At 36.7% G+C, this 12962-nt stretch overlaps 1 protein-coding gene across 9 annotated transcripts in view; it reads right to left on the bottom strand.

Annotated features, from left to right (window-relative positions):
- The window catches only part of ADAM22 (ADAM metallopeptidase domain 22), a 236852-nt gene that overhangs the window by 106228 nt on the left and 117662 nt on the right, over nucleotides 1–12962 (bottom strand). For all 9 annotated transcript variants that reach the window (XM_044946746.2, XM_044946747.2, XM_006055250.4 and 6 more), the window contains exon 4: nucleotides 6250–6316. In XM_044946746.2, the coding sequence (XP_044802681.1) occupies nucleotides 6250–6316 (67 nt within the window). The remainder of the gene's footprint in view (nucleotides 1–6249; nucleotides 6317–12962) is intronic.

The raw sequence follows: 12962 nt of genomic DNA, 5'->3' as shown, positions 1-12962 counted from the left end.
CCAAGTGACTAGCATTAAACTGCTGGCAGCAGTTATTCACCTCTAAGATGAGACTAGCCTTGGAGGTAATAGATCGCAAGAAAAAAGCATAGTCTTTCCACAGGACAGTAAGACAGTAACATATGGTGATTATCAATCAATGACAATAGCTCATAGGACTCCCTGCATGTGTGCTTAGTCCCTAAGTCATGTTCAACTCTTCTGCAACCCCATGAACTGTAGCCCTCCAGGCTCCTCTGTCCATGGGATTTTCCAGGCAAGAATACTGGAGTGAGTTGTCATCTCCTTCTCCAGGGGATCTTCCTGACCCAGGGATCGAATGCAGGAGGATTCTTTACCATTGAACTACCAGAGAAGCCCAGGACTTGCTTTACCAATCATCAGATAAATAGATTTTCCAGTTACACTTTTGTTCAGCATTTAAAATACTTCATAAAACTTCTGTGAGAATAGCATGGCTCTTTCAATAGTAACAAGAAAATTGAATCATTCTTCTGATATAATTCACCATTTAAAATGAAAGCATTTAAAAATGGGAAGCCACTCAAACCCACAGGACCCAAAGGAGGAGGTTTCCTGTGCTGGTCCTATTTGCAATCACACAATCATCTCTGAATTAGAAGATCCTGGAATTGAATCACACCATCCCTGAAATTCAACTCAATAATTTCTAATCAATTGTTAGAAGAGTAACCCTGTTTGTACATTTACTTTTTAGAAAGTTTAGATCTCATTCTTGCAGGCTTCTTATATCCTGAGGTTAAGAAAAATCTTTTACGTCAGCTGTTAGGAGCTAATGAAGTCATTAAATATAACAAAGTTTAAAACTAGTTTAGCTATAGCTAATAACTAATTATTATGTATAAGGAAAATATATTGATTAATATTTCTTTAATCATTCTAATTTAATTACAAGTCATATTGATGTTAAGTCATGGCTAAACTCTTTTAGAGAATGTACTTGAGAAAAAATGCTTCCAAGTCATCTAATTTTAAAATATGTGTATTTGAGGTTAAATTATTTTTTTAGTAGTGTAAACAAATATCATGTCCATAGCTATGACATCTGAAATGTTCTCTCTGGCCAAAATAACTTGTGTGAGGTACATGCATGCCCATTTCACCTATGACACCTGCATCTTTAGTTCTCCTTTGCACCAGAAGTTCTGCTTTCAGAGTTTAGGCTCAGTGCTGAGAGTGCTTAACCTAAATCTTCCAGAAAGTGCAGCAGAAGAACATACATACAGATTCAAACATATGGGTAGTCGCATCTGCCAAATATTCCTATCATTGTAGCAGGAGTCCCTCAAGGACCAACTAAAGGTCTTTAATTGATAGTCTGCCCCTCAGCTGGCCTTGAAATGATTACTGGGTTTCTTTACTGGATAAATGCCCCCCCACCCCCACCCCTGTCTCCACAGAGTCAGGGAAAATGCCTGAAACTTCAGTTTGAAATTAAGGATGATAAAACTAAGAGCTTAGGTGACAACTATAAATAGATCCATTAAAAAAATTCCTTTATAAAAGCATCTTCATAGGCCATATGACTTCATTACTATCTAGGTGACTAAGTATTCTTCCCATATCCAAGAAGTTCTAGAAAAGCTACTATAGTGAGAACTCAAGATAGAAAGCCTGTTTCTGTAACATAAGGAAAAGATGTAAATAAGAAAGACATTTTGGAAAAGAAGTACTGCTGCTGAGTTGTTCTCCTTAAAATAAAAAGAGATAGAGATTTTAAATAGCCTTTGTATAGATTACTTGGCTACTTTGTATAGATTCCGTGGCTATTGCTTGCATTTCATCTCAAAGACAGCCTCAAAAACAAAGATATTCTAAAAGCTATTTGAAAAAAAGATTCATCACTGATACAGCAGTATGGGAGGCTCTGTATTAAGGCATGCAGCACAATTTACTGCACATCAAGGTCTGGTTTTTCTTTTCTATTTAATCATTTACTCTTCTTGCTTCTATAGAAAGAACCAAGAATCTGGATGGTAATGCAGTTCTGCGAATCAATAAGGAAACTGGATATGCAGGATAAGTAAAAACAGATTAATCCCCTTTGTTCATCTTTTCTGCTGCAATAAATATATGTAATGACACTTTGGCAGTTGACTAGCTATTTCTGTGCTCCCCATGAGTAAAAAAAGAAACAGTTCAAGCACTTATGTACTATTCAATTATATGCAACGAGTTTGGGAAAAATCTACATCTCATAAAAGGATATGTTAAGTAAAGGTGTCATTTAAAAAAACAAAAGTAGAAGCAGAATGAAGTCACTAAACTCTAATGTACATTTTAAATAAATTAAATCCTGTCACTAATAATTGAGAAGATTTTTTCCTAATAAAGGAGTCTACAATGTTTTATAGCACCCTATAATCACTTGTGGGGTTTTTTTTGGTAAAAAAAAAATTCTTAAAAGATACCTTAAGAAACATTATTTCTTTAACACACTGTGCACGTTTGAAGTACTCAAGTATTGAGAATTATGTTCCTCATGGAGAAATCTAGAAAACAATATGAGAAAACCTGAATACAATTCAAGATCAAAAGCAATTTTATATGGATGATTTTCAGGTTTATAGACACTAGAAAGTTAGCATAAGCCAGGAAGGTATCCATTGTCCTGACAGTTATCACATGTAAATTTTTCTAAGTGATTTCTTATAGCTGTCCTCCACTAGTATTTTTTTGCCTGTCGTTGACACGTTCATTTTGGAAGACAAAAGGGTTAAGACAGGATTTTTAAAGTATATCTCTCTTTTTTAAAAAAGAAAATAGAATTGAGCTGGAAATCTAACTTTTAAAATTGAATGCAAAGGCAATCTCCTTGTAGCATAGCCTCCTGCTAGGGGACAATACTGTGCTGAGCTAGAAATCTTTCATGAGCTGCCAAACCTCAGGGAGGGGAGATGGATGTGACCAGCAGAGAAAAGCTATCTTGTAAGAAAACACTCAGGCTTTCTCCTTGCTTCTATATCAACTTCCCTGATACTCAGTTCCCAGAAATGACTGTGGCCATTTCAGTTTACCTAAACAATATTTTTTAAGGAAAATTCTACCACCATTCCATCAAAGTAAAAGGTTCCCTCTCTCTGCTCAGTCACTCAATCATGTCTGACTTTGCAACCCCAATGACTATAGCCTTCCAGGCTCCTCTGTCCATGGGCTTTTTCCAGGCAAGAATACTGGAACGGATTAGTCACAAAACCTCTCCCACCCCTTAAGCAAACACGTTCTCCTCTGATACCTGCTCTTCAACACACAGCACTCTCCAATCTCCAGACTTTAACCTTGACCCACTCTCCAATGCCTTCTTACCCATCGTCTTACTGCCACAATGGAACCAATTAGGACTTTGAGACAATGATCCCTGAGTGCACTCAATTCAATTAAGTGATGGGCAGTAACCAGTTAAGTGCCAGTCAAAAGTCAATACTGGAAAATGGGTGTCTCTACATATCCATCCTTAACGATTAGGATTCTGATTCAAGGACAGGTTAGGAGTGGTCACATTCGGTCTAGAAATAATTTGAACCAATAAAAAAGATACCCAGCAGTTATTACTTTGTGATCATTATCATCAGAGATCAAATAATTTAACCAAATACTATCAGAACTAATAACACTGGTGACTGGTCATGATCATTCACTGGTAATGATACAATAATAAATCATATCTCTTCCAAGATGTCTATTTTTACTTTTTGACTCCAGGGAAATCTACTTCCTTCCCCATCCATAAATACAGAAGATTTACCATTCCTTTCCTAGTGTTCTAAAACTCCTACTATAGCAATTTTCCTGAGATATGAAAAATAAAACAGTCCTTGTACTAGAGTATGTCTTTACCATTTTTGCCCAAGGCAACTGATGCTACCGAAAAGCTACCCAAATGCATAACCAAATTTGAGAGGGATACCTAAAGGCCCACTACACAGACCACCATTTCAGTTTAAAGATAAGATTATAAAGGTGCAATTGTTAGGAACCTCCAGAAAATGAGATATGTATATAATAAGTCTAAATAAGATACATTTCACTTTGTATGACTATCTTATTTTACATTTGCTATTGTTCAGTCACCAAGTTGAGTCCATCTTTTCATGATCCCATGGATTGCAGCACGCCAGGCTCCCTTATCCTTCACTATCTCCTGGAGTTCACTCAAATTCATGTCCATTGAGTCAATGATGCTATCTAACCATCTTGTCCTCTGCCACTTCCTTTTCCTTTTGCCTTCAATCTTTTACATAAATGTAGACTATATGGTAGATAGCATGGTGTTAAGAGTCAGCTCCAGAGATAGATAACCTAGATTCAAACTGCAGCTCTACCCCTCCTTCCTGTGTTACTTTCAGCCAGTTATGTAACCTCTCTGTACCTCAGTTCCCTGTCAAGTGGGATAATAGTTATTTTATAATCACAGGTTGTTTGGAGAATTGAACATATATAAATTCATATGACTGTCACATCATGAGCAATAAATGTTAGTGATTACTATATTAGGATTATAATACTGATGAACCAGAGCCTATGTAATGGGAAACTTCGACTAAACAAAATCCTGGCACCTTTCAGCTTCAAGACAGAAAAAGCTAGCTAGCAATAAAACAGCAAACTGCATGGTTTAGACTTATTTACTGCTCCGCATCAACTTCAGTTTCTTTTGTCTTAAAAATCCAGAGCCATAGTTCAACACAATCAAAACAAAAAGATTTTGTTCCCAGGGTATTCTAATTAATTGAGGTTTCACACTTACATTCTTAAAGTTTATGTTAAATACACAGAAGTTCTCCTTAAACTAAGGGACAAACTTCAAATTTAATTTTTAAATGAATTGGAAATAAATGTAAGTGAAAGATGATATTCATATATTTTATTAAAAAAAACACATAAAAAGTATTTATCATATTTTTCAGCCTAAAACCTTTCTTTGTAAACTTTGATGGGGAAAAGGTTTAATAGAACTTTAAGATCAGGATTATGTACCTCTCTGATCAGAATAACACTTCCTTCAATGAGACATAGAATGCCTTGCAGATAATACAAATCATTATCTTAAGGAAAGGTCATTAAAATGTATTTCATTTTACTGTAAATAAAAAGTTACAATCAAGACCAAAACCCAGACTGTGAGAGACTGTATAGGATAAATAACCTGACTTCTTCAACAAATAAACTGCAAGGAAGAATAAAAAGAAAGATAAAGATAACCAATGGAATAAAAAAGAGTTTTTAAAAGCTGATTTTTTAAAAAAATTAAGCAAAAATAAACTCTAGGACACACTTGGATAATAAAACTATAAGCAAAAGTAAGGAAAGAATAACCACAAAAGTCAGGATAGTGTTTACATGTTTTGTAAGAGGAGGGAAGGCCCTGGGTTTGGAAAGCAGCACATGGAAGAACAGGACAAGCTCTATTTCTTAAACTCCTGTTCAGAAGAAAATAAACACTTAGCTAAAACTCTTTATATTAAACATTGGTCCTAAAGAAACTCCTGGGTGCTGTCTGGTCTCATATACCTCAGACAGCATCATCAGTTGAAAGACACGTTCTTATGCCTATCAGAGTGAAAGTGCTAGTTGCTCAGTTGTGTCTGACTCTTTGCCACCCCGTGGACATGTAGTCCATCAGGCTCCTTTGTCCATGGACTTCTCCAGGCAAGAATACTGGAGTTGGTAGCCATTGCTTCTCCAGGGGATCTTCCTGACCCAAGGATCAAACTTGGGTCTACCACTTATAAATCAGAAAAAAAAAATTTTTGTATGAAATCTTTTTCAGAGTTTACCCAACAGAACCAGTATCCTGAGATTTCTGTCTCCAGGGATTTAAAACTCTCTGGGACATCCCTGTTGACATAATAAGTTCATAATTTTTCCAGATGAATTTTTCCAAATGAATACAAAGCCAGGCACCTACCCTAGACTTAAGATTCCACCTCTTCATTCTCAGTGCTAACCTTAAAAGCCAATTTCAGAAATTATTTTCTGTGATATAATCTAAAAGAGAACTACTTGCAGTAATATTAATCCCACAAAACATAACTCCAACAATTCCTGTAGTAAAGACTTCTTTTACTGATAATTAAGTTTTCCCCTAAGCCAGTGACACATTTTAATGATAAATTCTGAAATATAAAAAACCCTAAATTGTATATTGGAAGCATCATGGAAAATTAAAATTATCATCAGCACTTAAAAGATTCTCAGAGTTTTCCTCAAGAGAAAAATTTTACTTACTTTTACTTCCACAGTCTTCCCTCCGTGTTCAATGTGTCTCTCCACATATTCAGAGGACAGCAAATCACTGCAAAAAAAAAAAAAAAGAAATGATGATGAAAGAGGACCTTGAATATGTAAATCATTTGAAAATCACCACTGTTGACAACATTCCAGCATGAATGATTTATTTAATATAGATTTTAAGGCAAAAACAAAACTTTATAGGTCTCTCTCTCTCTCTTTCATACACACACACATATACACACACACACAGCCTAGTACTTGTAAAAGGATATGAAGCTGAACTGACTAATCCACCTGTCACCCCCTTGCTTAGCAGAGCTAATTCCACCAATATAGTTCAGCAAGTTTAGGAAACTACCATTATTTTTAAGACATCTTATTCTTCCTTTTTTTACTTTAGCTTTTTTATATACAAAGATTTTAATTTAAATTTTTATTATTCCTTACATCCTTCTTAGTTTCCTTTGCTGTTTCTCTTCTCCAACATTTGAATAGTGAGGTACTCCCAGGAGACAGTCTCTCCATATTCCTTGGTGCTCTTTTCCTGTCTCATGGCTTTAAGTATTAAGACACTGTCAATATCAAATTTTTTATTTCCAATTCAGACATTTTTTTTTCTCAAACTGGAGATTTAACTGTCTACTGGATGTCTCTGCTTGAATATCTAATAGGCATATCAAGCTTAACATGCTAAGGTGGAATTCTTTCACCCTCACCCACTCCCCACCTCCTGTTCAGCCACAGCCTTCCCCAACAGCTAACTGCTTTGCTCCTACCTTTGAAATGATCTTTGCTTTAGCTTTGTATCAAAGAGTTTTGATTTGCTACTATACCATATCATTTCTCATGTGTTATGTTTGATATTTTATCTAACAGAATGTTTCCCCCCGAAAAAAAAATTAAACAGATGCAAGGAAGTTTAGAAGAAATGAAAAAGAATATACTTCAGCTTTCTAAAATAATCTTTTTTGAAATTTCTCCTAAACAACCACCAGTTTCTTATATATTGATAATTTTTAAATATTTACATCATCTTGAATATACTTATCTCTAATTCTACATATGAGAAAAAATGTCCCTTTTAATAAGGTACCTCAAGATACAACATTCATGAAATGTTTTAAAGTCTTTAAAATTTTAAAGCACATTCACATCCTAATCTTTATCCAAGACCATACTCCCAACAGGAAAGGTACCAGCCAGATGTTTTCAAAACACTGCCCCCAACCTTACTATCAGTCTCCAACAATTTCTCCATCAGTGAGAGTGGCAGCATTTATTAGCAGAGCCAGCCAGGTTCCCTCTCTTGGGAATCTGAACTAGTAAATTCAGAAGAAGAAAAAAAAAAACCAGATGAAGGAAAGAGAAATAGAAAATCAAAAATAAGCAGTCTCTTGAGAGAAACCGAGCTGTGCCAGCAGGTGAATCCTGTCACCTCAAACATAGTCTCTCTCTTGGTGGCTCTCAAGCCAAAAGATACAACCAAGCCAAAGAGCTGGAGAATAAAGAATTGAATACTTGCAACAAGTAAGGAAAACACCTTGCCCCAAAGCAGTGTCTTCCCCAAGAGCAAAATTGGGAAGTTTCAAGTTAAGGGTATGTGCATATTCATGAAAAGACTTGAGAAAATTCAGCAAAGAATTGGGGGAACAGTCAATAGAGTCCACACTTTAGTTGACTGAAGTCATGAGGGTCAGCAAAAAATCAACATCATCTTTCCTTAGGTTCCACTTGATGTAATGATTGAGCACTAGCCCTACGTGAGTTTCAAGTCTGCAAAACAGCTCAAGAAAGTACTTAAGGCCAATCTTTACCACTGAAACAGAACTGGGAGTCTTTACAACTGATTTATTATCTTTGCTGTTGTTATTTCTCTTGCCTGAAAACAGTTTATTTTGTTTCCTTAAGATCATTATTACTGAGATCTGCTCAAGGTCAAGCACTTGGCCAGGCTTATATCGCAAATGACTTCTATGTCAAAAAGCTATATCTAGTTCTTTTTCTCAAGGGACACCTCCTCCTCACCTTATTTGCTTACAAAATCAAGAGTAAAAGCCCCAGATCTCCACTGAGTAAGCCACTGAATCCAGAACAGCCCATCCCTAATGTCGGATCCTTTCTCCTTCACTGCCATGTGAGTAAACCCCCATTATGGGAGCCAGCACGAGCAAGATCAAAAGCAACTATGTAAAATGATACTTAGAGGGGGAGGAACTGTAGTAGCAGTTGGAGTAATAATAATAACAATAATAAATTTCTAAAAAAGTAGCTTTTGAGTCTTCCAGGTTTTTAAATTTCAAGGGAATATTCTTCTTTGAATTATAAAATCAAGAAATTAAGAGAGTATGAGTCACCACAGGAATGTAATTACAGCAAAGAAAAGCCTCTGCTCAGAAATTATGCAGCTATTTCAATCAAGCCTCTATATGTAAAGTTTTGCTGGAAAGGGCACTATGTAATTTAAACCAAAAGCAGCCCACACAATTTGGTTCTGTTTGTTTGCAGTATTGTGGAAGTCGGGTAAGTATTGTTATTTAATTATTGGGCTGAAAAACCTTCTATTTAAAATACCATATTTTTTCCTCTACTGAAACATAAAAATCCTTACTACCACCAATTTAGAACCTCAGTACAAATTTTTGAAGCCTCCTAAAGTAGAGATAATCAAAATTGTCTTTTTAAGTTCTATTATTTATTTTAATCATCGTTTATCATTAAGTAGGAATCTACTTAATTTTAAGTACAGGAAAACAGAGACTCTCCTTAACATATGGAAAATTTTATTTCATCTGATCAGGAAGAATTTACTCCATATTAATGGTTTACTCAAAACTGCTGTGTGAATGATTCTTTGTGAATTTTGAAAGACAGAAGTGAAAATCATTTCCAGTCAAATTCTAAACCCACTTATTTTCTAAAGGAAGTAAGGAAATGTTTTAAAAATTCAAAATGAATTCTGGGGCCTCCTTTTTAAAATTTATTTGCATGCCATAATAAGCCTGGAAAAAGCAAAACAAATACAATGTCAACATTTTCAGTCATAATAATGATTATCCTTTGTCTAGCAGACAACTGTCATGAATCAGAGGCAGCTGGTATAGTACAAAGAATTAAGTACTTTGGAATTTAAAAACAAAACCAAATATTTTTATTTCCTATCCAAACTGCCATTGACTAGCTTTGTGACCTTGGCCAAGTTATTTAATCTTTATGAACACAATTTTGTCCAAGTCTAAAATGAAGATAATAAAAATTTCCTTATAAAGTTGGTATGGTATTAAACCAGAACATATGTGAAAAGTCTCCCAAATCCTGATTTCAATTATCCCACTCCTTATGCATCATCTCCTACCCATCTTTCTCTTGAACTCTCACTTTAACTGTTTGTGTTACGGAACCCAGGTTTGGCTCAAAAGCCAATACTTGAGAGACAAGTGGTGGCTGGGGAAAAAAAAAAAAAAGGTTGCTTTAATCAGAAGTCCAGCACCCTGGGGAGAAGGCAGATTTGTGTCCAAAAACCTATTCCAAACATTCTGCATGACAAGGAAAGTTTTTAAAGAGAGAATCATTTGGGGAGGAGGTCAGAGTCTTCGTTATCTTCCACTGTGTGCAAACTTTCTTCAGATTGGTTGGTAGCGAGGTAACACAGGGACTTCCCAGGTGGCACTAGTGGTAAAGAACCCTCTTGCCAATGCAGGTAGACATAAGAGATGTGGGTTTGATCCCTGGGTTGGGACGATCCCCTGGAGGAGGGCACCAGCAACCTACTCCAGTTTCCTTGCCTGGAGAATCCCATGGACATAGGCGCCTGGGGGGCTATGGTGCATAGGGTTACAAAGAATCAGACACAACTGAAGTGACTTAGCATGTACACACGAGGTAACACAGTGGTGTTCTAGTATTCCAGGAATCTTGCAGTCAGTCTGAAGTTACCATCCTCCACCTGGATGAGGGCCTTCGTTCCTACAGAAGAATCCAAAGGTATTAGGAACCAGGACCGTGCCCTGATTGATTCAGCCATTTGGAACACAGGTCAAGGAGACTGAATGAAGCTCATTATCCATAAATAAGAAATGGGTAAATGGAATGGCCCTTGGAGGGGACCTGCAGTGTCCAGTTCCACTTCATTTGGAGATTTTTAAACCACTGACCCTACGTACTACTTTTTTACTGTCATTCATCTCTCTCTTGTCCACCTAATCTACTTTACAGTCCATGATTTATCATGAAATCGCTCCCTTGTTCCTCTTCCTCTCTACACTATGCTCACTTGGCCAAACCTCAACCTTGGTAAAACTTAACTCTTCTACTAATCAAAGTTTGACCCTAAGAAGCAGAACATCCTGAACGGTCATACATCTAGCCATATAATTTATGAACACAATGGTATGTGGTCCTCCTTTGCCCATAAATCCACTAGTGCATTTTCCTGGTCAATTTACTCTGAGAAGATCCTTCCAAATTTTTCTCTCCTAAAATCCCCAAGGCATTTCTTCATTATAACTCCCTGCTAATGACCTCACTTCTATATTCACTGAGAGAATGGAAACAGAAAAAGGCTGCTTCATCTTTACAAGTTACCAACACCCCTGTTTTCTGAGCCAGTCTCTGAAATAGAATAAGACCCTATGGGGCCTTCCCAGGACAGAACTTCCTCCATGCCTGACTTGTTTGTAGAAAAACTTTAGTCAAATAATAAATATAATGAGAGAAATGATAAAATGCAGAAGCAAAGGAAAATAGTCAAACAAGACCAAAAAGTAGTAGTTTAGTCATTAAGAAAAGTCAAAGACATTTAGTTCCTCCTCAAGGGCTACAGATAATATTCTGAGCCATATCCTGTGAGCTGTTTTGTAGATAATGAAATCCCACCAGGAGGAGGAAGTTAACTACACGATGACCAGACTACAGCCGTGACATAAGTTGCCACAATTCTGAGAACCAGACTCAAGAAAATCAACCCTGGAACTAAAGATCAGCTGCACCTAATATAATCAAAATGATGCTGATCAGGCCACTACATGACTAATTCAAGATGACTGTCAGAGCTGACTGTGCTGTTCTGCATATAGCCCCTTCCCTCTGCCTACACACTTCTGAAACTCCCCTTTAAAAACATGCCCACTGATTAATGGTGGAGATTTGGACTTCGGACATGAGTCTGCCTTCTTTCCAGCCTCCAGAAAAAGGCACTTTCTTTTCTATCAACACATGCCTTTCCAGTATTGGCTGTTGAGCTGCTAGTGAAACAGAAATTGCTATGCAGTCAGCGCAGGACTCTGAGACCTCTGTCTTATTTTCAATAAACATCTCACTCCATTAAACTAAAACTATACCCTTTGTCAAGAATTCCTGGAATGTGTCCTTGGTCTGATAAATTATCAGCATTCAGATCCAGGGAAGGGCAGTCATTAACTTCCGTTCCATATGGGTGATCATTAATCTTTAGCCCATACTTCTGGTCCATTGTAAAATGGCCAGTGGGCATGAAAAAGGGTGGTGACTTAATCTGAGGATCAAAAAAGCAATAAAGATGTTAAACATCTTGATCTTTAAACTGACTGGTTAAAAATGACATATTTTAAGGACAGGAGCCAACCAAAACTGTACAGATTAATACTGGTAAGGATATAAACTGCTGTAAGTCCCACCTTGGGGGGACTCTTTACCCCCTCTCAGTGTCTGTGCTGACAGCTTTGTACTTTCCTTCTCTTTAATAAATCCTATTCTCTTGTTTGGGAAGTTCATTCTTTGGCTCCGTGAATAAGAACTCAATATGGTTAATGCATAACTCTCTCAGATAAATCCCAATATTCAAGTCTCCACTCAAAATGTATCCTACTAATAACTTCACAGTGAAGAAAACTGGGGGACATCAACCTTAACTGAGTGATAATAGCGAACATTGTCAATAACAGAAGAAACCAAAATCATGAGCCCCTACAGTGATGCACTGAGGATGCATCATTACAGTATTCCCACTAAATATGAATAAGAAAGAAACAAATGCATAGAGAAATCCAAATCAGCAATAGATTTTCAACCAAATAGCCTCAGAGAAAAGACCTAATCCAAAGTGCTTCCATGCAAATGTGACCTCAAGGTCAAGATCAAATCAAGTGTATGATAGTAAGACCCTTTGATAAGACCTCAGAAGGTCTTAGAGTTATTTTGCTTAACCTATATCATCTATATTTTTTAAGTTTTTAATATTTTTAAGAGCCTGCCTATTAGATTCTCAGCTATAGCAAAAAGTTTCTAAGAATCTCAAGGTATGACTCATAGATATTCTCACCTAAACAAAAAGACTTCTAAGAATCTTAAGGGCATGTTACTCCAAGTAGAGAAAGGCCTGTCTCAAGACTTGTGGATTTGGTGGGAATGCAAACTAGTACAGCCACTATGGAGAACAGTGTGGAGATTCCTTAAAAAACTGGAAATAGACCTGCCATACGATCCAGCAATCCCACTGCTGGGCATACACACTGAGGAAACCAGAAGGGAAAGAGACACGTGTACCCCAATGTTCATCGCAGCACTGTTTATAATAGCCAGGACATGGAAGCAACCTAGATGTCCATCAGCAGATGAATGGATAAGAAAGCTATGGTACATATACACAATGGAGTATTATTCAGCCATTAAAAAGAATACATTTGAATCAGTTCTAATGAGGTGGATGAAACTGGAGCCTATTATACAGAGTG

This window comes from Bubalus bubalis, chromosome 8, assembly GCF_019923935.1.
Source record: "Bubalus bubalis isolate 160015118507 breed Murrah chromosome 8, NDDB_SH_1, whole genome shotgun sequence".
NCBI lineage: Eukaryota > Metazoa > Chordata > Mammalia > Artiodactyla > Bovidae > Bubalus > Bubalus bubalis.
The sequence above is the reverse complement of the archived record's forward strand: the minus strand, read 5'-3'. Positions and strand labels throughout refer to the sequence as shown.